The sequence below is a fragment of the Perognathus longimembris genome, chromosome 4 (assembly GCF_023159225.1).
Source record: "Perognathus longimembris pacificus isolate PPM17 chromosome 4, ASM2315922v1, whole genome shotgun sequence".
NCBI classification, from domain to species: domain Eukaryota; kingdom Metazoa; phylum Chordata; class Mammalia; order Rodentia; family Heteromyidae; genus Perognathus; species Perognathus longimembris.
In genome coordinates, this window is record NC_063164.1 from 29,442,879 (window position 1) to 29,467,283 (window position 24,405).

The 24,405-nt window shown below is 44.6% G+C and overlaps 1 protein-coding gene across 1 annotated transcript in view; it reads right to left on the bottom strand.

Annotated features, from left to right (window-relative positions):
* LOC125349936 (aldehyde oxidase 2) overlaps positions 1–24,405 on the bottom strand; it is an 81,858-nt gene that overhangs the window by 57,387 nt on the left and 66 nt on the right. The window contains exons 2-11 of the mRNA XM_048344201.1: positions 21,973–22,030; positions 20,096–20,192; positions 19,167–19,275; positions 17,610–17,736; positions 15,167–15,228; positions 11,904–11,993; positions 8,268–8,348; positions 6,610–6,754; positions 4,589–4,681; positions 1,266–1,417 (exon numbers count right to left, since the gene is read on the bottom strand). Coding sequence (XP_048200158.1) covers positions 1,266–1,417; positions 4,589–4,681; positions 6,610–6,754; positions 8,268–8,348; positions 11,904–11,993; positions 15,167–15,228; positions 17,610–17,736; positions 19,167–19,275; positions 20,096–20,192; positions 21,973–22,030 — 1,014 coding nt within the window. The remainder of the gene's footprint in view (positions 1–1,265; positions 1,418–4,588; positions 4,682–6,609; positions 6,755–8,267; positions 8,349–11,903; positions 11,994–15,166; positions 15,229–17,609; positions 17,737–19,166; positions 19,276–20,095; positions 20,193–21,972; positions 22,031–24,405) is intronic.

The following is a 24,405-nucleotide window of genomic DNA, read 5'->3' on the forward strand; positions in this document are numbered from 1 at the left end:
ATGCTTATGCCACCACCTCTCCAAAGGGGTTTGATCAGAGGCCTTCCTTCCTTCCTTCCTTCCTTCCTTCCTTCCTTCCTTCCTTCCTTCCTTCCTTCCTTCCTTCCTCCCTCCCTCCCTCCCTCCCTCCCTCCCTCCCTCCCTCCCTCCCTCCCTCCCTCCCTCCCTCCCTCCCTCCCTCCCTCCCTCCCCTCCTCCTCCTCCTCCTCCTCCTCCTCCTCCTCCTCCTCCTCCTCCTCCTCCTCCTCTCTTTTTTCCCCATGCCAGTACGAGGGCTTGAACTCAGGGCCTGGGCATGGTTCCTTAGCTTTTTTTTGCTCAAAGCTGGTGATCTATTATTTGAGCCACAGCTTAATTTCTAGTGCTTTGGTGGTTAGTTGGTGATAAGAGTCTCACAGACTTTTCTGCCTGGGCTGGCTTTGAACCATGATCTTCAGATCTCAGCCTGTTGGTTACAGTGGCATGATCCACTGGAACCTGGCTTGATCTGTGCTCTTTTTTTTTTTTTCTTTCCAGTTGTGGGGCTTGAACTCTGGGCCTGGGCACTGTCTCAGCTCTTCAGCTTAAGGACAGCGCTCTACCACTTGAGCCACAGCGCCACTTCTGGTTTTCTGATGGTTAATTGGAAATAAGAGTCTCATGGACTTTCCTGCCCTGGGCTGACTTTGAACTGTGATCCTCAGATCTCAGCCTCTTGAGTAGCTAGGATTAGAGGCGTGAGCTCTGGTGCCCCACTGGTCTGAGCTCTTGATTTCAGAGAACATTTGAAATGATCCTTGAGAGCAATTCTTCAGACCCCAAAGGTTTCCAATACAGCATTTAGGGTATGCAGCCAAAGAGCAGGTAAATTTTGGCAATCTAATCATGACCATCTTTCTTTCTTTTGTTCATTATTCCCCAGCGGTGGTCTCAACAATCCAGATTACAGAAGGCTACCCTTCTTCTTTTAGATGGTATACTCACATGAATGTAGCCCAAGATTATATTAGATTCTTCAGCAGGCTTTCCATGAAATGAGCAAAACCAACATGGCTTTTTTCACCTGTGCAGCTGCTTAGCTACTCTGTTGAATTTGACATTGACGTCTCTGTTAAATATTCTATTAACTAACATTTGTTCATTTAAAATATTTATTCACTGTGCCTGTTGTTTCGACCTGCTGAATCCTTTTACAATACTGTTTCTGCCAACACTTATATTTTAACTTTTTAAGCAAGATCAAGAAAAAAGCACAGTGTACTCGGTGATTGACATGTAGGACCTACTGCCATATTCCGGATCTGCTGGCCTGCCAGGCTCTGCAGGTGCTTCAGGAGGGCCTGGTAGGTCCGAGTTTTCTCCTCTGGGAGCTCGGAGATGCTCTCAGCCAAGATGTCCTTCACTTGTGCCAGGCTGCAACCAGCACCAATAGTCAGACCTGGAAAGCAAATTGTTTTTGTGGGTGACATGTGAGTGGGGGGGCAGCAGTAGAACTGTCATCATGGTACTGAGCCATGTTGGGTAAGAGTTCAACTAGGGTGGTGCTCTTGGCTTCTCAGAGAATTACGAGGACTCAAAAAGCATGGTTCTTTGTTCTCAGATCAACTATGTCAAGAGTCTTAAAGTCCCAAGTGTGGGGTCAGTTCTGTGAGGAGCATTGGCCAATCAGAATAAAGATGGCCCAAGCAAGCAGCCCCAAGCATTCTGTAGGTGTCATTGGGTGTGGTGAAGTTGGAGGTGGGGGGCAGGGAGGGAGCAATGAGAGAGCTTCTAGGAAGACAGGGACAAAGCTATTTGCTAACTCGCCATAAAGTGATTTAACATTTGGACACTTGTTTCAGCCAAACTTGCCAGGATTGTTGGGACATTAGCAAGAACACTAGAGTTTCAACTTTATCCTTAAAAGGAAAGTGGTTTGGTAGGCACTGGTGGGGCACAGCTGGGCGCTTGTAGCTCATGTTTGTAATGTTAGCTATTCAGGAGGCTGAAATCTGAGGATCTTGGTTTGAAGCCAGCCCAAGCAGACAATTAACCAGGAAAAAATGCTGGAAGCCTGGTGCTGGTGGCTCATGCTGTAACCCTAGCTACTCAGGAGGTTGTGATCTGAGGATGATGGTTTGAAGCCATCCTGAGCAGGAAAGCTTGTTAGACTCTTATCTCCATGTAGCGACCAAAAAGCCAGGAGTGGAGCTGTGACTTACATGGAAGAGTGCTAGCCTTGAGCAAAAAATAAGTCCTACCTTTGATGGTCTGCTGTTTTTCCATCTCCACGTGTTCTATCAGTCTGGTCTTTAACTTTGGCAAAAACCCTGACTTTATTTTGTCTTGTGGATCACAGGACTTTTAAGTATGGAAATCTCCTGCTAGCCACTAGAGGGCACTCAGGCTCTACTCTTAAGAGGCCCAGGAGCAGGTCCCAAGTTGCTTACATTTCACAAATCTGGCTTTACTTTGGTTCTGGGAGCCAAACTGAACAGGAAAAGCAAATAGCCATGGGATAGGTGGGGTTGGTCTTTGGGGGTGGCAGCGGCAGTAATTTTTCTGAGCTGGGAGAAGGAATCCTAATATCTTCAACACTGGCCAGTCTGGGGGTGTTTTGCCAGTCTACTTTTATTTTTACCTCTGAGTTTCTTCATCTAAAAAATTAAAGCTTGGGGTGCTGCGAATTTGGCCTAGTGGTAAAGTGCTCATCTCGTATATATGAAGCCCTGGGTTTGATTCCTCAGCACCACATATATAGAAAAAACTAAAAGTGGCACTGTGGCTCAAGTGGCAGAGTGCTAGCCTTGAAGGAAAAAAAAAATGAAGCCAGGGACAGTGTTCAAGCCCCAAGTTCAAGCCCCAGGACTGGCAAAAAAAAAAAAAATCCTGGTGAAAAAATTAAAGCTTGGGTTATATTGAAAACTTAAAGTAGTTCTCTGAAAGGCTCTTCTGGGGATAGAAATAGTGGACTTTATTTTTCTTCTTTTATTTTGTGGTATTGGGGCTTAAACTCATGACTTTGTGCTTGCACAGACAGGCTCTCTACTGCTCAAGCCATGACCCCAGTCCTCTACATTTTAGTTGTTTTTCAGATAGGTTTCCATGCTTTTGTTTGAGACCTCACCTGGAACTGTGAGCCTCCTACCACTGCCTCCTGCTTGGCTCCTGTTTTCCTTTATTTGTTTTAAGACTTGGGGACAGGGTTGTGGTTTTGCCTTCCTTTTGAGACAGAGTCTTGCTTTGCAGTACGTGCTGGCTTTGAGCTTGAAATCTTCCTGCTTTAGTCTCCTGAGTGCTGGGATTATAGTTATGTGCCACTGTACTTGGCAAGGTCAAGGTATTGAAGGGAAGCTTGAAAACAGGAAGGTTAACTAGAGCCTGGAGAAGACCATCAAAATCTTCCTGACTTAACTTTCTGCTTAGACTGGTGGTGTGTACCCTAGTCTACCCACTTATCTACCTCTTCCTCTATTCTCCCTTTGGCTCACACCAGGTATGAGCAATTCACACTTGAATTGCTCCAAGATTGAAGCTGGGAAAAATTCAAGGAAAGCTACCTCCCTTGTCAGTGGGTGGAGCCAGGCTAGGGAAGAATAGGCTTGCTGGTCTGCAGTGTAATCTGATTGGCTGCTGTTGGTTGGAGGCCAGGAAGCGGGATTCACTTGTGGTAGACTCCCTTCTTTGGCCACCACTGAACTTCCCTAAAACATACCTGATGACCTACAAGCCATTCTCGACTAAAGCTTTTCGTCTATCAACCTCCTTGCTACCTAATTAAAAGCCATCATTACCACTGCATCTCATTACATTCAAGTTCCATATCCATTTGCCATTTTTTCCCCTATGCACTCATTGATCAGCTATGGACTGAGCACTTACATGTTTGCACAGGACTAGGAGCTCTATGGAACAAAAAAGGGGAAAGAAAATGGATCCACTAGGTAAAGGGGTTGCCATTCATCTTGAATAAGAATTCTTATATATGTTGTGCTACTTTGTGACTCCCACCTTGCCTGACAATTCTCTACTCTTGTGGGTTCTTAAGGGGTTTGTAAGCCACTGGGGGTGATTGCCTGCAGACTTTTGTTCCATTTGTCCTTTTACCATTGTTCCTGTGAGACAAACAGCATGTAAATGCAGGATAATATTTCTCTCACTTTTCCCCTGGGGCTTGAACTCAGGGCTTGGGCACCGTCCCTGAGCTTGTTTTTGTTCGAGGCTAGCACTCTACCATGTTGAGCCATAGCTCCACTTGCAGTTTTCTGGTGGGTAATTTGGAAGTAAGAGTCTCATGGATTTTCTTGCCCAGGCTGGCTTTGAACTGTGATCCTCAGATCTCAGTCTCCTGGGTAGCTAGGATTATAGGTGTGAGCCACCAGCGCTGGGCTCACTATAGCATTTTATAAGCAAGAATCCTACAAGTGGGCCTAAGGTCTTGAGTGATAGCACTTGGATGTCTCATATCAGAGCAAAGCATTTGGATAATGGAGCTTTACATTAGGCAAATGATGAAGAGCTAGAAACAGGCCACACAAGACAAATGGATGCTGAAGTATGACTTACTCTGTGAGTGTAAGGTTAGGGTGAGGATCGTTCACTGACTTTGCTACAGTCACTGGGCACTCACCATCACTGGTCTTAGTGACCATCTTCAGCTCAGAAATCCTGCCAGGGGAGAGGAGAATCGGGTGAAAGTGTCCTCTGGATTTCATTGCAGGTCCTGAGGAGTACATATGTTTTTAGAGGCTGTTAGGGAAGAGAAAATGCCTCTACTTTGGCAAATATTTTCATAAAAAAACCTCAGATACAAATTTTTAATATTTGACAATAAACAGAAAACAATGAGCATATACCCTTGCCAAGCAAATTTATAGAGCGTGCTGTCCCACTATATGAACTCACTTATTTATACATATATTACACTTACATAGAAATAGGAAATAAAAAGGGTGAAAAGGTCTTGAAAGCTCTCACTCAGGGGCACCAGACCATGCTGTATATTGATATTTGAGGGGATGGACATGTTGCTTAGTGCTAGTATGAACAAGTCCCTGGATTTGATCTCCAGCACTGTGAGAAAGAAGAAGTAGGAGAAGAGACACACACAAAAAATTGTAGTAGCCCAGACTTGGAAATATCTGGAGCTATTAGCTTCCTTTCCATTAGGGGCAAATTGTTCTATGTTCAAGCAGTGGAATACACTACAGCTGCGTGCAGCAACAGAGGTTAATTATAAGTCAAGTATATTGAATGCGGGCTGGGATGTAGCTCAGTGGCAAAGCACTTGCCTAGCAAGCGCAGTGTCCTGGGTTTGATCCCCAGTAAAAAAGAAAAGAAAAGAAAATACAGTTAACCCCCCCCAAAAACAAACAAAAGAGCAAGTTAAAAAAAAGAACCTTAAAAAAGCTGTGTGCTGTTGGTTTCCATCAATAATCCTCGTTACTCAGGAGGCTGAGATCTGAGGATTGTGGTTCAAAGCCAGTCTGGGCAGGAAAGGTCTGTGAGATTCTTAGCTCTAATTAATCACCAGAAAACCAGAATTGGTGCTGTAGCTCAGAGTGGTAAAGTGTTAGCCTTGAGTGAAAAAGTTCAGGGACAGTGCCCAGGCCCCGAGTTCAAGCCCCATGACCAACGAAAAAAAGTACATACCTGTATGTATATATATATATATACATACACATATATGTACCTATACATATATGTACACACATATATAAAATGAAGCTGAATACAGTGGCTCAAGTCTGTAATCCTAGCTACTTTGGAGGTGGAGATTGGAGGATCACAGGCCAAGGCTCACACAGACATGAGAGTAATTTGGGAGACTCCATCTCAGGATGGGTGCAGGAGTACACGCCTGTTATTCCAGCTATAGGGGAAACACAGGCACAGTGACATATGCTTGTCATTCTGGTAATGAAGGGAAACACAAAGAAGAGGATCCCAGTCCAGGCTGACATCATGTAGAGACCCTATCTTGAAAGTAACTATTACAGAGAAAACTACTAACAGAGTGGCTCAAGGGGTAGACCACCAGCTTAGCAAGTAGGAGGCCCAGAGTTCAAACTCTAATACTCAAAATAAATGTTGACTGAACAACACAAATTGTATAATCATAAAACCAACAATAACAAAATAATGATAATGTTTGTGTGAAACTTACACATGTGCAAAACTAAATGACTTCTTGTTAAAAGATTCACATATATGTGGTAAATATGAAAACAAAGGGGAGATGGACAAACACAGAATTAGTGAAGGACTGTCTTCAAGAGGGATGGGGACAGAAGGGCAAGTTTAGGAGGGCCCACAGGCTTCAGAGACCTGGTAAAGCTTAAGTTCTTAACTAGGTGGGCAGTCAGCAAGTGTGTGGTGCGTTGTTACTATATCTACAGATACTTCAACACAATTCTATGATGTCTTCTCAATATTTAACAAAATCAAAATGAAAAGGGACAAGATAAATTAATTAGAAAACCTCTCTAATACTTCCACCCACTCTTCAAGGGTACCAGGGTACATGTCCATCTGGCTTTGGGGAGCCCTGCCGTGGGACGGGGGTGAAGTCTTCATTGATAGTCTAGTACAGAGTAGCATAGAGGCCCGGAGTCCAGCCTGGTATTCATGAGAACCACTGACATCGCTTACCCAGGGAGGTGTTTCCCAGGACGAGGGGGGCTTCAGGGTGCTTCACTTTCAGCTCCAAGAGATCCTGCAGCGTCCCTGGGGAGATCCAGGTAACCCTCTCTCCGGAAAATGTCAGGGTCCGTTTTTCTGGATTCTCCGCCATCCTCTAAGATAGGTGACAAATTCATGAACTCGTGGGCCTAGCCATTCTCCTGGGTTATGCCAGGCCCACGTGGGGTAGGTTGTTCTACAAAGATGTCAGATCTGTGCTGAAGGCCTCTGACCTCCTCTTGCTCACTCTGTTCCAGCCAGGCCTGCCTCCTCTCTGCCCCAGATCAGACCTCGGCTCTCTCAGCCCTAGGGCCTTTGCAGTTGCTGTTCCTACTGACTGGATTTTTCCTGTCCCACAGATCTTCTTTGGGAATGGCTCTCTCACTTCCAGATTTTCTTCAAATGTAACCTCTTAGAGAAGTCTTCTCTGGCTAGTATATTTCAAATGTAGCCATCAGCCTCTCTGCACAGTAACTGATTAAAGTTGTTTTTTTCTTTCTACTTAACAGTTCCGACTTGTTAAACTATTTTCTTGTTTTGCCACTACCAGGGCTTGAACTCAGGGCTTGCTCACAGCTGGCACTCTACCACTTGAGCCAGGCCCCCAGCCTGTTTTTTTTTTTTTTGGAGATAAAGTCTAACAGACTTTTGTATCTGAACCGAGTTCAAATTGTGATCCTCCAGATCTCAGCCTGCTGTGTAGCTGGGAGGACAGGAGTGACCCTCTGGCACACAGCTTCTCTATATTTTATTATTTATCTTTCTTACCAAATCACAAGCTTCCGGTACGTAGGGATGTTTTTTGTAATTCGAATCTCCTGGTGTAGATGTAGCACCTAGAACAGCGCTGGGTGTTGCTGATTGGGTATGTATGTTTGCATGAATGAATAAACAGGTCAGAACTCCATCAGCAAAAAGAGCCTCAGAGAATGGACCCTTGATATCGGAGATGAAGGATGGAGAGGCTGATGGGATAGGAGAGGAGTAGGAGTGTTTCTGAAGTGCTCCTGGGGTCACTACAGTGAGTGGCTGGGAACGCCCACTAGGAGCACAGAAACCACCTGAGCTAGTTGACAGGGACACGCTCCTGAGGACGATCATGTCAGGAGCTGTGAACTCAAGGTTTGAAAAACTACAGCTGAGAGCTAGGTGTGGTGGCTCATGCCTGTAATCCCAGCTATCACGGGAGGCTATGCAGAGAGGACCAACGTTCCAGGACCACCTGGGGAGCGAGGGAGGCACATTACACTATGTCAACCAATAAAAAGCTGGAGACTGTGGCATGTGCCTGCCATCTCAGCTATGCAGGAAGCAGAAATAGAGTGGGCTGAGTCCAGGCTGGACTAAGACCTTATTTGAAAAGTAATGAAGACCAAAAGGGCTAGGGGCATGGCTCAAGTGGTAGGGCATCTATCTAGAAGATCCAAAGCCCGGGATACACTCCCCCACAAAAACAACAAACCCCACAAAGAAACATATTGAATGTGTATGTGTCCCCGGGGTCAGCCAGGGCTGGGTGAGCTGGGGGCTGGGAGCTGGGGAGGAAGCAGGCATCTTGATTTCCCCTACTTTCCATGTCACAGGAAGGACATGGATGGATTTCAAATATATCAGCCAAGTCATCTTACCAAAAGTTCTGGGGGAAATATGAGCTCCTGGGTTGGGTCCAAGGGCTGGAACTCTTCTTCTGCAAATAACTCCGTGCATATCTTTATAGAAGGAAGCAGTGAAACGGCCTTGTCAGCTCAGGCCTGCAGGAAACAGTGTAGGAAGGACTGCCTTTCCCACTCTTCCTTGTTCAGGAAATAACTCAAGCCAGATGACCCCAAACAAGAATTTTAAGAGAATTGCTGATTTGCTACTTCTAAAGGGGAGTGCTACAATGTACTCCCACAAAGAGGCCTGGGAAAGTTCATGCTCTATGAAACATGATGAGACTTGAAGTTTGGGAAATCCTTGCTGCTGTGCTCCAAACACTGTCCTCGGCCCAGCTAAGTCAGGATTCACAGCGCGAAGGGTCTGTGAACTCCTGTAGTTTAAGTAAAAATGATTCTAAATACACATGCCCATGCCTAAGTGCAAACACACACACACACACACAAAATCTGATTTTTGTAACAGTGAACACTTACTGAGTACTTGGACATATATTGATAATTCATCGAACCATCAAGATAACTGTATACAGGAAGTAAATTATCTATTTTGTGCATCAGGAAAAAAAGCACAGTGACAATTTACCTAATAACAGAATTTGAAGGTGAGAGAGGGAGGGAGAGAATGCTGTCAACAGTTCATTGTATTTACCACGAAATTAAGAAAAATAAGGGGGGCTGGGGATATGGCCTAGTGGCAAGAGTGCCTGCCTCATATACATGAGGCCCTGGGTTCGATTCCCCAGCACCACATATACAGAAAATGGCCAGAAGTGGCGCTGTGGCTCAAGTGGCAGAGTGCTAGCCTTGAGCAAAAAAGAAGCCAGGGACAGTGCTCAGGCCCTGAGCCCAAGCCCCAGGACTGGCCAAAAAAAAAAAAAATAAGGGAAGGGGTGGGTGGAAGGGGGGTGAAAATGTTGAAGGGGTGACACAGATCAAGAGGCATTATACACATACATTACTCTGATAAATGGCAGAAAAAAATCAATGCAAATCCTACAAAATTAAGAAAAGTAAGGGAAGGGGTGGGTTGGAAGGGATGGGTGGGAATGTTGAAAGGGTGACATTGAAAGTGCACTGGATTCATAAAGTGCTTTGTTGAATGGCAACTCCTTTGTACAACTATTTAAAGATAATACAAGTATTTAAAACATTTACCTAATAAAATGACCGAGTCCTACCTGACTCAGATCTTCTTTGCTTTGGAAAATGCCTGTGAGAGATAATATCCCTGCAGAGGAAAAGGGGACCTAGGAGAGAGAGGAGGTTGGGGTGCAGGGTGGAGGCAGAGGCCGGAAAGAAGAGAACACAGACACCAGTGCAGTAAGTGCTTCCTTCTCGCTTGTCTCTCTGACTTCTAGAGAGGTACTTAACCTTTCTAAAGATGAAACGGAGCTAATGTTTATTTTGAAGGACACTTATGCTAATTAGACAAAATGGCCTGACATTTGTCTGACCCTCTCTATACTTTTTCTGTCTTTCTGAGACCTTTCCAAACTCTAGAAGAAAATGTAGAACTGTCGCTTGTAAAGGCTGCCCACCGGCCCACCGATTGAGGGGATGCAGGGTCAGCATGGGACGATGGGGATCTGGGTTAGAATTAGGAGCTTCGCCAGTACCTGAGAACAGAGGAGTGGTATCTCTCTAAAACCCAGAAATAAACACGGTACCAGAGAATTGAGATGTGAAATGAATATAACAAATCAGAGCTGAGAAATGAAAAGTTCCCCTACACAAGTTCGAGGCCCAGCCTTAACAGTTGCCCAATTGGAGGATGTGAGCCTTTTGGGAAGCAGAGACACTGGGGAGGCACCAGCCATCCAGCAAAGCCACCCTGGTTAAGATGGTCCTGTGTCCTCACTCAGCACCTGGGCTTCTCAGTAGAAGGTAGTGTTCTATGTATGTTTTCCTGTAGGAAGGAATGTGGGGTTCATAGATCCCAAGTTCTATGTAGTTATAGTTAATTATGGTTAACTCTCTACAATTGTGTTTCTTTTATGAATGAATACCAGGGTACATTTTAGTTTAAAAATCATATTCTTAGCTGGGCACAGTGGCTCACATCTGCTATTCAGGCAGGCTAGCAAGTCTGAGGGACTCTTATCTCCAAGCAGCAAGCAAAAAGCTGGAAGTGGAGGTGTGGCTCAAGTGGGTAGAACATCAGCCTTAAGCAAAGAAACTAAGTGGGACCACGAGGCCTTGAGTCATGGTTTTTTTTTTTTTTTTTTTTTTTGTATTTGGTTAATGTTAATATAAGACTGGAAATGTGAGCATTGACTTTCCAATGCTTGGACTTCTCCACGGCACTGATTGTGATTGTCTGAGGGCACGTGGCATGCCACAGCCCATCTCCCAGAGCAGCAGCCCATGGTCCCACTGCAGTTTCTTTGGACTTAAATAAGCAGACAGTGTGAGGCAAGGGTGGGAAGAAGTTAGGCGTGAAGGAGAGAAGTGGATAGAGCAGAAGATATTGGGCACACGGTGGTCTGAGGCCTGCTCTGGGCTCTTAGGTCTCCTTGCACGAGGGAGGCAGTTCTCTATTTTATCCTGCATAAAGAATCCCTTTAATATTTCAATAACACAGTAGGTGCTGGTGGCTCAGGTGAGTAATTGTAGCTACTCAGGAAGCTGAGATCTGAGGATTGCAGTTCAAAGCCAGCCCAGGCAGAAAAGTCCGTGTGAGACTCATATCCAATTAACCACTAAAAAACTGAAAGTGGAGCTGTGGCTCAAAGTGCTAGAGCACTAGCCTTGAACTGAAGAGCACAGGGACAGTGCCCAAGCTCAGAGTTCAAGCCCAACAACTGGAAAAAAAAAAAGATTTCAATAACCCAATTGCTTAATGAAGCATATCAACATGAACTCCAAGATATGTAAACAAGAGCTTCCTATTATGTCCTGTATAAAAGATTATTTGATCAGTGGAAGGGAAAGGGAATCACAGAAACAGCAGGACAAAGGATGAACCAATGCAACACTGACACTCACTTGCCACTATGTTGGATATGAACTTTACAAATTGGGGAGGTGGGGTAAGCCGGAGAAAATGAGGGAGGGGGTAACAGTGCTTAAAAACAAATGTACTCATTTCCTTACTTATGTAACTGTAACCCCCCTGCTCATCACCTTTTCAATCAAAAAGAAACAGAATGCCCTTAAGAACCTGGCACTGGGTCCTTAATAGGAAGGAATATTATTCAGAGAGCAAAGCTAGTGGCCGGAAGACTTCTGGCTGGACTCCCAGGTGAGGAGGCCCGTTGTGTGCTTCTTTGCTCTCCCGAGGTGGCAGGGTCTGCCTCCGCAAAGGAGGAGGTATGAAGGTGCAGGGTGGCTCTATGTGAGCAGAGGAAGCTGGAGAAGTCCATTTTACCTGAGGATGTGGTTCATCCTCAGTGGATTTTGTTTTCCCTTTGTCCTAGCCTTTTGGATGATGAAGGAGACAAGGAGCTCATGGCTGTTGGGTCACCACTCTTCCTAGCTGACTTGGGCGTGCTGGGATAGTTGTAAGTGGAATGCAGAATGACCCAGAAGACACCCACCCACCTAGTTTTACAACCAAACTAGCATTCAGTAGTACAGCACGAGGACAAAAGAAGCAAAGAAACTCACGTCATTTTTGCTGCTAAGTGAGGGGCAATTGTTTTCTCTCTGATCCAGACAGCATTGTCCTGTTCCTTGCTGCTGACAGCCATCTGCTTCCTAAGAAGGTGAAATGCCTTACATTAAACTTGTGTGTGTGTGCGCGCACACACACACACGTGCGCGTGTGCATGAGTGTGCTGGTCCTGGGGCTTGAATTCAGGGCCTGGGCTCTGTTCCTGAGCTACTTTGTGCTCAAGGCTAGTGCTTGCTCTACCACTTAAGCCACAGAAAGACCTCTGGCTTTTCCTGAGTGGTTTATAGTCTCATGGACTTTCCTGCTGGGGCTGGCTTCGAACCATTGTCCTCAGATCTCAGTCTCCTGAGTAGGTAGGATTGCAGGCTGTGAGCCATCAGCCCATGTCCTTGAGGTTTTTGTTTTTGGTTTTTTAGCTCAAGGCTAGTGCTCTACCATTTGAGCCACAGCTCTATTTTCAGCGTGCGTGCGTGTGTGTGTGTGTGTGTGTGCTTAATTGGAGCTAAGAGTCTCATGAACTATCCTGCCTGGGCTGGCTTTGAACCTTGATCCTTCAATCTTAGCCTCCTGGTTAGATAGGATTATACGCATGAGCCCCTGATGCTGGCACATTGAACTTTTTGTAAGTATCTGTGTATGTTCCCTAGAGGATCTATGAATTCATAGGAGACTTTAGACTTCTAAAGCCCTTTTGGTAGTTCCTATTGGGACAAGAATAATCATAAAAGAAGACATTTCTTCTTTTGCTTTATATTTAAATCAAATGGCATATCATATATATCACAAAACATACACTATATAATATAAATTAACAGAACATACAGGAGTATAAAAGAGATAAACTACCATTAACCTATTCTACTGATATTTTGACATAATACATTATTTGTGATTGAACTATATTTATATAGTATGTATTTATGTCTACTGTAGAAATGAATGTTCATATACGGAATACATTAGAAGTTTAGCTTTGTGTACATGTGTGAATTCTTTTCTTTTGTTGTTGTTTGTGGGGCTTGAATTCAGGGCTGGGTGCTGTCCCTGAGGTCTTTTTGCTCAAGGCTAGTTCTCTACTATTTTGAGCCACACTTCTACGTCAGGGTTTTGAGTGGCTAATTGGAGATAAGAGTCCAATGGGTACTTTTCTGCCCTTGCTGGCTTCAAACCATGATCCTCAGATCTCAGCCTTCTGAGTAGCTAGGATCACAGGCATGAACCACTGGCATCCAGCTCTGTAAAGTCTTTAAGATGAATTCTTAGGGTGAAATTAATTTTAAAGATACTATAATTTATCTCTTTCCTAGCATGCATATGTAAGATTCAAAACATTGCTCATTGTAACTCATACAATATCTTTAAGAAAGGGAAAACAAGAAGAAGAAAAAAGGAAAAAGCAAAGAAAAAAAGATGTGAAAGAAAACCACTGAGGTCACGGATTGGCAGCCTTTGGGGTCTGTGCAGGGCTGTCTGGGGATGAGTTGACAGTGACATTTCAAGCAGGCTTCCATTTGTAGCTCTTTCATGTCCATTTCTTCTAAATTTCAATTCTGTATCATCTCCCAAGGGTTTAGCAAGATACTCTCTCTCAGATGCTTCAGTTCCCTGTCTCTGCTCCAGTGTCTCAAGCTGCCATCTTGCCACTTCTGCCTAAGAACTAACTACAGCTGGGCGAAGTCAGCAGCAATCCCTCCCTTCCTCAATGCTCCTAGAGCTTCCATGATAGACCATGAATCAGTGATAAAAGGGAAAAGGCAAATTTGTTTTTGCCATATGTGTGTATGTCTCTCTTCTGGTGCATCCTTTCTGGGCTTGGGCTGCTTTCAAGCATTGAAGTTCCATGCTTATTGATGGTGGGTGGGGTGTCTGGTCACATTTATGTCTTTGTTTCCCCACAGTCTGTGTGCCAGGACTGGGGAGGCCATCTGCACCCATCAGGAAAGAGGTTTCCTTTAGCTTCTTTTGCATCACACAAGTGCTTTTCAGTTTCTACAAGCTGGGCTTTCACCCATCAGGCTACTCATGAGGCAGTAGAAGTAGGGACACACATGGAAGGGACACCTGCTTGGCTTTGGGTAGGGGACACACCTGCTGGCCCATCTTTACTGTTTGTGGAGATGAGGCAAGAATACAAATAGAGGGCCTCAAACTATGACCTGAAACTTTTTCTTCCTACATGGCTCCTGCACAGAGAGGGGCCTCAGACACCTGTGAGCACCCCGCCTGAGTGTCTACACATACTTGCTCATTGGCTGCCCTTTTATGTGGATGTGGGGTGCAGATGCTAAGATCTGTGCTTCATCATCTTAGGAAAGAGTTTTGTGTCTGGTTTGCATAGAGTCAAGACCATGTGTGGAGAATTGTCTACAAAAGGAGTGAAAGTTCTAGATAGGTAAATCACCTATAGCCCTAGGGGAGTAGGGCTCCCTAATATTCAGTGCTGAGGGCTGCATGCTCAGATCCATCCTGACCTGAAGGGTCACCAAATGTGCCTGTCTGATGTCTCTGTCAAACACTATTCATAACTTCAACAGCATTCTTGAAAATTGCTCTTACTATGCATTAAGAAAAATTCATTTGTTTTTTTCAGAATAGCCCTGCACATTGGCAGGAGTTGGTAGCTCATACCTGTAATCCTAACTACTCAGGAGGCTGAGATCTGAGGATTGAGGTCCAAGACTATCTTGGACAGGAAAATCCAATTATTTCTAATTAATCACCAAAAACCTGGAAGTGGAGAAAGTGTAAGTGGTAGAGTGTTAGCCTTGAGCAAAACACCTCAGGAACAGTGCCCAGGCCCTGAGTTCAAGCCCCAGGAACTTGTGTGTGCTTTTGGAGTGAATGTGGGTTCTACACTATGCATTCAGCTTTGTTGTGTGCTCGCACCTTTTTAGCTGGTTGTGTTGTTGGGAGGAATCTTGCCTTGTCAAAACAAACTTCATCCTTTGCTTGTCTCCTTGATTTGCCGAAGACCCCTTACCTGTCTTGCCTAGATGTCTTGGTACCTGATGGAAAATGTCTGGGTGCTGTTCAGGTCACCTGACTTCCCTCTGTGGTTTTGATAACATCAGAGGTCTCACTCCATCCTCAGGAATTAGCTCAAATGCCCATGAGTCAGTTGAAGTTGACTCACCCTGGCTAGTCTGCTGTAGTAATCTATAACCCGCCTCCCCTCAATTCCTGCATGCCTGGCCTTGACTAGGTGTCTCTGCCATCCGTCCTTGCTCTGTAGGGTGTCTCAGCAGTCACTACTCACCTTGCAGAAAGTCCTGCCACTCTGGAGAATTGGTCGATATCCGGTGCAGCGGCATAGATTACCTAGTCAGAAGAGAAGCAAGCAGAGTAGTCAGTGGGCTTGTTTCTACTGGCTTCTTTCAAACACTGAAATAGATTTTTTTTTTTGGCTCTCATGAGTGATCCAATACAAAGCCTTGGGTAAGCACTGCCACTGGGCAATACCCAGAGCCAGCTCCCTACCTCTTTCTTAAGACAGCCTCAGTATGCAGCCTAGGCTGCCCTCAAACTAAGATCCTCTCGCTTCTGCTTCTCCTGTGCTGGGATTACAGCACACCTGGCTTTCTCTAAACTCATTTAAAAAAGAGTATTTTGATATTTGCCAAATTGTTTATTGTTTAGTATTGTTTTCTCTGTCTTTCCTAACTCCTCAGTTCCTGAATCCCTCAGTCTTATTCTGTCCTGAAGAAGGTGGCAGGCCAGTTGGTGAGTGTACTTTTCATCTATTAACTTACCTATGAAATGTCTCCCTTCCCTTCTTTCCTCCCTCCCTTCTCCCCTCCCTCTCTCTTTTCTTCTCTCTTTCTCTCTCCTTCCTTCCTTCCTTCCTTCCTTCCTTCCTTCCTTCCTTCCTTCCTTCCTTCCTTCCTTCCTTCCTTCCTTCCTTCCTTCCTTCCTTCCTTGTGGTGCTAGGGCTAGGACCCAAGGCTTCATACTTGCTAGGCAAGCACTATACTACTGAGCTATAGCTCCAGCTCCAATGTGTGTCTATTGACAAGAACTATATTTTGGACTATGTAAGGTAGACTCTTCCCAGGAATTACAAGCACTAGATGAACAAAGCACCTGCCTTGGACAGTGTATCAGGAGTGCTTCTCAGTAGTGGCCTGGGGATACTTAGAGGCATTTGTTAATAGCAGGGATCAGAACCTCTGAGGGAGGGCCCCTGAGAAGCGTGCAGGTCATTCTATTACACAACATCAGAAAGCCTCGGGTACCTGAGGATGAAGGCTTAGGGTGGGGTGGAGGAGGGCGAGTATGCATGCATAGAGGTCGTGTGGGTTGGTTTCATTGAGAAGCTTGAGCTGGAGGGATGAGCTATGGGTTGCTGGGGAGTGGATGGAGTTCTCAGACCATCATGAGCAAGGTGCTGAGAAAAGTGCAGAGGAGATTGACCTGAAGGGAGTGGAGACCAAGGAAGAAAGTGCGAGAATGAGAGGCCTGTTCCAGGATTTAGGGCTAAGGAGCTGCTGAAAGGACTCAGATAATTTTGGAGGGGCTGGAATTTAAACTCTGCTCTGTATGTGCTAGGCAGGGGCTCTACCACTTGAGCCATATACTCAGCCTTTTTTGCTTTACTTTTTGAAGAGGGTCGCCCATTTTTGTTTGGGTCTGCAGAGGTGGGCCGAAAGCTACGTGCCAACACACCCAGTTTATTGGTTGGGATGGGATCTTGCTAACTTTTTGCCTAGACTGGCCTTGAATTGATATCTTCCCAATCTTTGCCTGCTGAGTAGCTGGGATTATAAGTATGAGCCCCTGTACATAGCTCAAGAAGATGGGGATTTTAGATGACTACAATTTTAGATTCAGTATTGGAGGAGAGAAAGGGAGAGTGATAACAAGAGAGAGTTCAGCCATAGCTGGCTGGACTTTGGTCTATCAGACTTCAGTCTAAGAATTCTAAGAATTGATGACTTGTTTAGGAATATTGGCATCTGAAGATAAGGTTTATCAGTCATATAAAAGTGATGGGTTTATGAACTTTTGTGTGGTCATTTAAACCTAATGCAAACTCTGAGGGGTTCTCTTAGTATGTGAAGAGTCTTATTAGAGATTGAACTGTGTCCCTCAAAAAGATGTTTTGGTGGCCTAACTTCTGGAACCTGTGAACATAACTTTATTTGGAAATAAGATCTCTGCAAATAACAGTTTGGATGACACTGTACTGGGCTCTAATCCAATGACTGAATCCTAAGAAAGACACAGAAATAGAAGGAGAAGGGTTTGGGGACAGAGACACAGATTGGAGTGATATGCCTATCAATCAAGAAAGGCTCAAAACTGTCAACTATCAAGCTAGGAAGAGGCTAGGATGGATTCTTCTCCGAGTCTTGAATTAGAGTGCTGCTTGTTGATACCTTCATTTCAGACTTAAAGCCTTCAGGATGGCAGGAGGCTGAAGTTCTGCTGTTTTATCTCATCTAATTTATGGGTCTCTGTTCATGAGGTTCTAGCAAGCTGATGCTACTGACTCCTGACTCACTGGATAGAGAAGTGCTGTGGTCACGTGATGGGTAATGTCTGATGTCTGATGTCTGTGTGCTACTGTCTCTGTACTTGGGTGAACCATGGCTACTTTAGAAACAACTGAAGTAGGGGCCTAAGCCAGGCAGGAGTGATGCTGAAGATGGTGTGGAGTGGCCTGAAGCCTACTTCCCACCTGGTCTTAGAGTGAGGCCTACCTCCAAGGGCTTCCATGAGCTGCCCCTCTGAGGGCTGTGGATGGTTCCTGAGCAGGGCATACATAGACATCACCATCCCAGGGGTACAGAATCCACACTGTGTGCCATGGCTCTTGGCAATTCTCTCCTGAAAAGATACATTCATGGTCACAGCCCTGCCTTCCTGCTGCCACTAGCTCTCACCGGAGCCTACAAACCGGAATCTCCTTTGCCATGGTGGAACCCACTCTGAGCCCTGTGCCCATCCTTTTAAGTCATTCTTTTCCCTTTTCCTAGGCTGTTCCCAGTAACAGTGACTCAGAAGCTGTAGGCTATCATTGTAACCACTACTGGAAAAATCTCCAGGAATCAATGCTTAAAAAATTGATTATATACACTATATACACTTACAGATTGTGTATAATGGACTTGGGAGACTATTTAATGTAATCTCCCCCCCTCCTCCTTTTCCTCCTCCTCTTCCTATTTCTCTTCTTCCTTTGAGACAAAGATCCTGTTATAGCCCAGACTCTCCAATCTCCTGACTTGACTCCCTAAATTCTGGGATTAGTAGTATATATTACCATACCCAGCCTTCTGTTGCTCAAAGGAAGCTGCTCTATAAAGGCCAAGATCTTGATCTGAGCTTTAGAGCCTTGTTATTTAAAGTGTGATCTATTGTCTGGTGGTACTGGTTTCTCCTGGGAGCTTTTAGGAAGTATACGACTTGGGGCTCCTGCTCCAAACTTCCTGACTCAGAATCTGAATTTTTAACAAGTCCTCAGTGAATCTTGGAAACATTCAAGCTTGAGCTCTATTGTAGATCTTAACTTTGTGGGGAGCATTTTGTCTGATCTAGAAGATACTGCTGGATCTGTCACATTTTCTGACCTCCTTGGAATTGAGTCTCATGTGATGGAGCTCAGAAACTCCTAAATTGCCCTAGCCCCTGTGACAAAGGCCGAGAAATTGATGTGGTGTCTGCCATCACATGTCATATTACTCTTAAATCCTATCTCTTTGCTCTGACTTTATGTTAAAATTTGGAGAAATTCAATCGTTCTAATGTTATGTTCAGGCTCCACTCATCTTCGGTTCTGATTTTATTCCTAAGACATCAACACCACAAGGAATTATCCTGGCTTTTATCTTTTTAGCTTCAGAGACATTTTTATTATAATAAATGTTATATTTGTTTCATATCAATCTCTACTCCAGTTCCATCATTGTAACCACTACTCATTGTTAAGTGATCAAACCCTTCTAGTTGGGAATTTGTAGTGTGCACCCTACACACTTCCTACAATCTCTACTCCAGATCATGGTCCAATAGGTATCCGTCAATGTTTTGATAATCCCAGCATCACTCAAGTAGAAAAAGTAACAAAACAAGATGACCCTCTAATAAAATGTGGAAGCATTTCTAGCTTTCTCTGGAATCACTTAACACATGTCATTCCCCTGACCAGCATGTATCCTAAAGTTTCTGCTTACCTAGTCACAACCCAGCCAGCTCTGGCAGTATAGTCAATGCAGCATTTGATGAAAAGGGAGTTTAGAAGTGAGACATTATCTTACCTGCACGGGGTGAAGTCTGGTTTTGATACTTCCGACACCTTCCACTGTAGTGACTGCTGCCCCATACAGAGAGCAGATGGGCACCAGACATGCAGCGACAGAGAAGTGTCTGAACAAGAAACAAAGGGAAAACCAAGGGGAGCCACATAGTCTTGCCTCATGGGGAACCCCAGAACAAGAAGAGCAGCAGAAGTGGGTAAGAGAGCTATCACTCAGCCTAGGATCTGGGTGATAGGGAAGAGCAGGTTGGGATCTTAACCTGCTATCTGTAGGTACTGGAGGTCTGTTAAGGTGACTATAGATACTCTGAATTTCAGAGAAACTAAGGAGTGGGGTGTGTGGTTGGACTTTAGTGACTATTTATTGGAACACTGACCTCCTAAGAAACCAAAGGCATACCAAAGTCTATCATTCATCGCTATATACCTGGGAACTTTTTTTTTTCTTGTTAATTAAAAATCTCTGGATAAAGTCACTTAACAGTGCTGGATAACTTGTGTTTTGAAGCCATCTCCTGATTTGGGCTAATGGATTTGGATGAATCTGGTCCTCAGTTAAAGGGTGAAATCAAGTTCCAAATCCTTGCTCTGCCAAATTGGTAAAAATCTGGAGTAGAGGGAACATTTGTTTCAGGGCCAGAAAACATGGGTTTGAGTCCTTCTTCTATAGATTACTATTTGTATGATCTTGAAGAAGCCACTTCATCTTTTCAAGCCTAAATTGGGGTTTCCTAATCTGTGGTTCCCAGATAGGCCTTGGGAGGCTCATGATCTCTCTGAAATGAAATGCAAACTTGAATTCGCTTACACATTAACTGAATAGATGACCCACAGTGTTTATGGGCATTTTCAGAGGGATCTAAGATCCAGAGACAGTAAGAATCTACAATTATTTCTTAGTTGTGAGATGAGAATGAAAGCCAGGGCTACCTTATCTTCTTGGACACTGGGTCATGCTTAGACACCATCACAGTGCAGGCACCGCAGCCTCCTCTTCCACAGGCGTACTTGGTACCAGTGAGGCATACTGGAAGGGGTGGTCAAGGTCAAGGTGCCAGGCAGACACTTTGTCTCTAGTATAGTATAGTTACTTCTCTAATGTCTACTGTCTAAATGAGGAAGTTGGGTGTGGGGTGAGGTGTATGTCTGAGAAATCATTCATCTTCTTCCAGATCTTACTTAAGGCCACTCCTTATTGGCGCAGGACCTTGTGTAGTCATCTCTCCCTATTTTCTCACCTGTAAAGAAGGAGGAGTAATACCTACTTTATCATCGCAGGCTATTACAAGCATCTTATAAATCCTGTTTCATTATAGAGTTATTTACATCTTCCTCTGGGTTCCAATCATGTAATTGGAAGAAAAGAGCTGTATTTTTAGGGACTTGATGTATAAGTTTTTGCCTGATAATAAGCCAGGCAATGAAACAGCCCTCTTGGGGCTGGGGATATGGCCTAGTGGCAAGAGTGCTTGCCTCTTATACATGAGGCCCTGGGTTCAATTCCCCTGCACCACATATACAGAAAACGGCCAGAAGTGGCGCTGTGGCTCAAGTGGCAGAGTGCTAGCCTTGAGCACAAAGAAGCCAGGGACAGTGCTCAGGCCCTGAGTCCAAGCCCCAGGACTGGCCAAAAAAAAAAAAAAAAAAAAGAGAAACAGCCCTCTTCTGGCTTGTATTGTTTTTTGAAAGCAAGGTAGTGCATCTTTAGAGAAATCTCTTGTTCTTATTTTCAGATCCCATCTTGAGCATTCCTCTGCTCTCATTGATGCAGAGTCAATCCTGCAGAGAGGCTCAGCCTCGGCCCATTCTCTGTTTCTCTTCTTCTCAGTCATGATGCATTTCCACACACCTTTATGGGATTGGATGTAATTAACTAAGCTGGCTACCAAGATGTCAGTGACTCTTTAGTACTATTATTTGTCTTTTTTTCCCCACTAATAATAGGGATTATTCATCTGACCTAATTGTAATCTCAGATGTTTATCAGAAAGGTTACATAAATGAAACGCAGGTGAGTGTGATTGGAAGTCTTGCCCTCACCGTAGAGAGAAGACGAGGGATAGACAGACCTTCCTCAGCTCTAGGCAAGAGGGCTAGCTTCCCATTTGTCAGGAAAGGGTGAAAACTCTTGATTTTTGTGAAAATGTGAAATTGCCTAATTTAAAAATATTGACAACTAATTAGACATCAGGAGAGCTTTTAAACAAAACTTGTCAAGAAGCCAATTTCAATGATTTGTAACTTCTGCCATTTTTTTGGCTTCTCTGAGGGAGTTAGCAGATTTACTAATTAACATTTACTAATTAAAATAATGTTTGCCCTTATGAAGCTCTGTTTATATTCCAGAATATAAAATGGGGAGGGAAATCTAATGTCAATAAAACCCAACAAAAACCAAACAAAAAATAGATGTAGGGAAAAAGAATCTTTTCCTCTGACACATGATCTCACACAGATTCTGGAGAATCTGGTTTCATGAAATGTCAGGAGACAAAGCCCTAGCCTCTATTACATAACCCCTGGGCAGACTCGTAGGAGTCTGCAGGGAATAGAGAGATTAAGGAAAGAGTTTAGCTTCTATTTCACCCTATTAAATCAGATAAAGGCAACTTTGGGGGAAACTTCCTCTTCTCCAAAGTAGCCCAATTAATCTGATATACTTAAATCCAGGCTAAAAGTAAATAGCAAGGGCTGAGCAGCTGACTGTTTGGAAAGAGTGATCAGTTGTCCTAAACATTGGCTTAAGTTTGAAGGTAAACATAGACATGGCCAGGACTTTGTTTTTTTTTTTTTTTTAAAAAGGATCCAGTTCTTTCGCAAGAAGGCCAGGAGGGTCACTTCTGGGTCCACATTCTTCTCCGTCACCTGAGTTGGAAACAGAGGAGAGATTATTGTGGGATTGAAATCAGTGACCAGTGGAATGTCTGTTGTGGTCTGATTTAGCGATTGGATTCCAGCTGCCCCTGAACTTTTGTGCAAACAACTCTCTCTCTCTCTCTCTCTCTCTCTCTCTCCTTCTCTCTTTCTCTCTCTCTCTCACACACACACACACTCTCTCTTATAGGGCAGAGGTCTCGAAGTAAATGTGGCAGAGCTGCTCTTCTGTGTGACAAGAGCTGGGGGCTACTCTTGTATTTAGATGTCCCTGGACTCATATTGTTCATATTTGCTCTACTATCTACCTTTGAAGACCCTTCCACAGTAGTTCTTTATACTCTGGAAATATTTCAAATCTTGGGAAGATTTGGACTGCCGTGTGTGCAGTAAAGGGGTCATGTAGGGCGGAAGACTGGGTGAAGTTTCTTGCACCTCTTAAATACTTCCTGGAAAAAAAATACCAAACATCTGAGGACCTAAGGGTTCTCAGAGTTTGTGGCAGAATAGGGAGTGGGGAGAGTTGCTGTCATCTTGGAAAGGCTTTGGGACCTTCTGGTCCCCCTCAACGGCAGAGTGGCTCCATGGTAAGCCTCGATGCTTATAGGTTGAAGTGGCTCAGATATGACACTGCTATGCCTTCATCCTCCCCCTTGAAAAGTGGGAGGGTTTGTGCTCAAAGTCATGAGGAAACTTCTCTGGTGCCTCTTCCTTGTGTATTTGCAGAGATTCCCTTTGGCTCTGACTTGAGATGGCTTGAAGACACCCCCAAGCTCTATTATATTAGAGGAAAGAAAGACCCAGTGGGTTAACAATGTTAGTTAAGGTGGTTTCTTTCTTCCCAGAAAAATTAAAAAAAATTGTAGGAAGATGGTTATCAGTTGAAATATTAAAATTCAACTGCTTTCTGGGTCTCTGGGGTCTACTTCATGGAAAAGAAAAATGACTCTCTTTATCCTCTGATGGATGTTAACACACAGACTTGTTTTTCCTGAAGCTCTTGATTCATGCTGTTTTGACTGCAGCCATGTCATTCCAGGCTCATGACTTAGAAGGGACAAGGGACAGAGAGTGAAAGAAGAAATCTCCTCTGGGCTGACTCTTTGGAGCCTATGCCAGTGAGCAAGCAAGTAGGGACTCATCTTGTAAACAATGCTTTGGGAGAGCATGGTGGCCGTTGGTTGGGGAGACTGGCCACAGGCAAGAAGGTTAGGAGGCAAGTGAGGGCATCTCGAGACTACGTTCTACCTGCTTTCAAGAAAGCAGGATCAAAACAGGTGCTGATGATTCCTGCATAGAATCCTAGCCACTCAGGAGACAGATCTGAAGATTGCAGTTCAAAACGAAATTCGAGATACTGTTATCTCCAATTAACCAGCCCAAATGCCAAACATGGAGGTGTGGCTCAAGTGGCAGAGCCCTAGCAGTGAGTAGAAAAAGATCCTGAGTTCAAGTTTCAGTATTGGTACATGCACGTGTCCCCCCACCCTCCCCACACAAAGGAGAGTAAGGTTTGGTCAGCTAAGTTCATGGAATTGGAGCAATGTGAGGCTCTTCAGAGAAGTGACAAGACCCCAAAGCACTCACGTGCTCTTAAGAGATGGAGCTCATGATAGGAAGGGGCTGGCAAAGGGCAATGAGGTACCAGTGACCTGTGCCTATGGCTGGTGAGGACAGGAGGGAGAAGTGGAAGCTGAGAGGTCCTGTCCTTGTCACATTGATTCCCCTTGGAACTTAGCTATAACTGAGAGAGAGGAAGACGGGAGGGGGGGAGAGAGAAAGAGAGGGAGAGAGAGTGTTCAAACTGACCATGTCTATGTCTCGTCTTGTAGAATGAGCAGAGAGGGGGTAGAGAGAGAGAAAGAGAGAGAGAGTATTCAAACTGACAATGTCTATGTCTCGTCTTGTAGAATGAGCAGAGAAATGAAGTTATTACATAGAAAAGCAAAGAAATCTTTACTTCTCATCTTCCTGAGGATCAAGCTGTGTTACCACTACTGTGCTCCTGTGTCTCAGGCCCAGTTTTGTAAGCATGTTGAGGCCCCCCATCAATGCAGAGAGCATCTTTCTTACTGTCTATATATTAGCCCAGGAAAGAGATTGAGCCCTAGGCTCGGGGAGGTGAAGTGACTTACACAAGGATGCACAGTCCGTGGCAGAGCTAGGCTGAACCCACAGACACCAAGGCTTTGCTGCCTCCTCACATTGCTAGGGGCTGAGCCCTGACTGAGGGGCACAGACCAAATTTGGATGGACTTCTAGTTCTGAGTATCTTGTTCCTGACTGGGCTCAACTCAGATGGCTACAAGAGCTCCCCTTGAGCCAGGGGGCTTCCTCCTGCCTTAGAGAGCCACCAAGGAATTTCC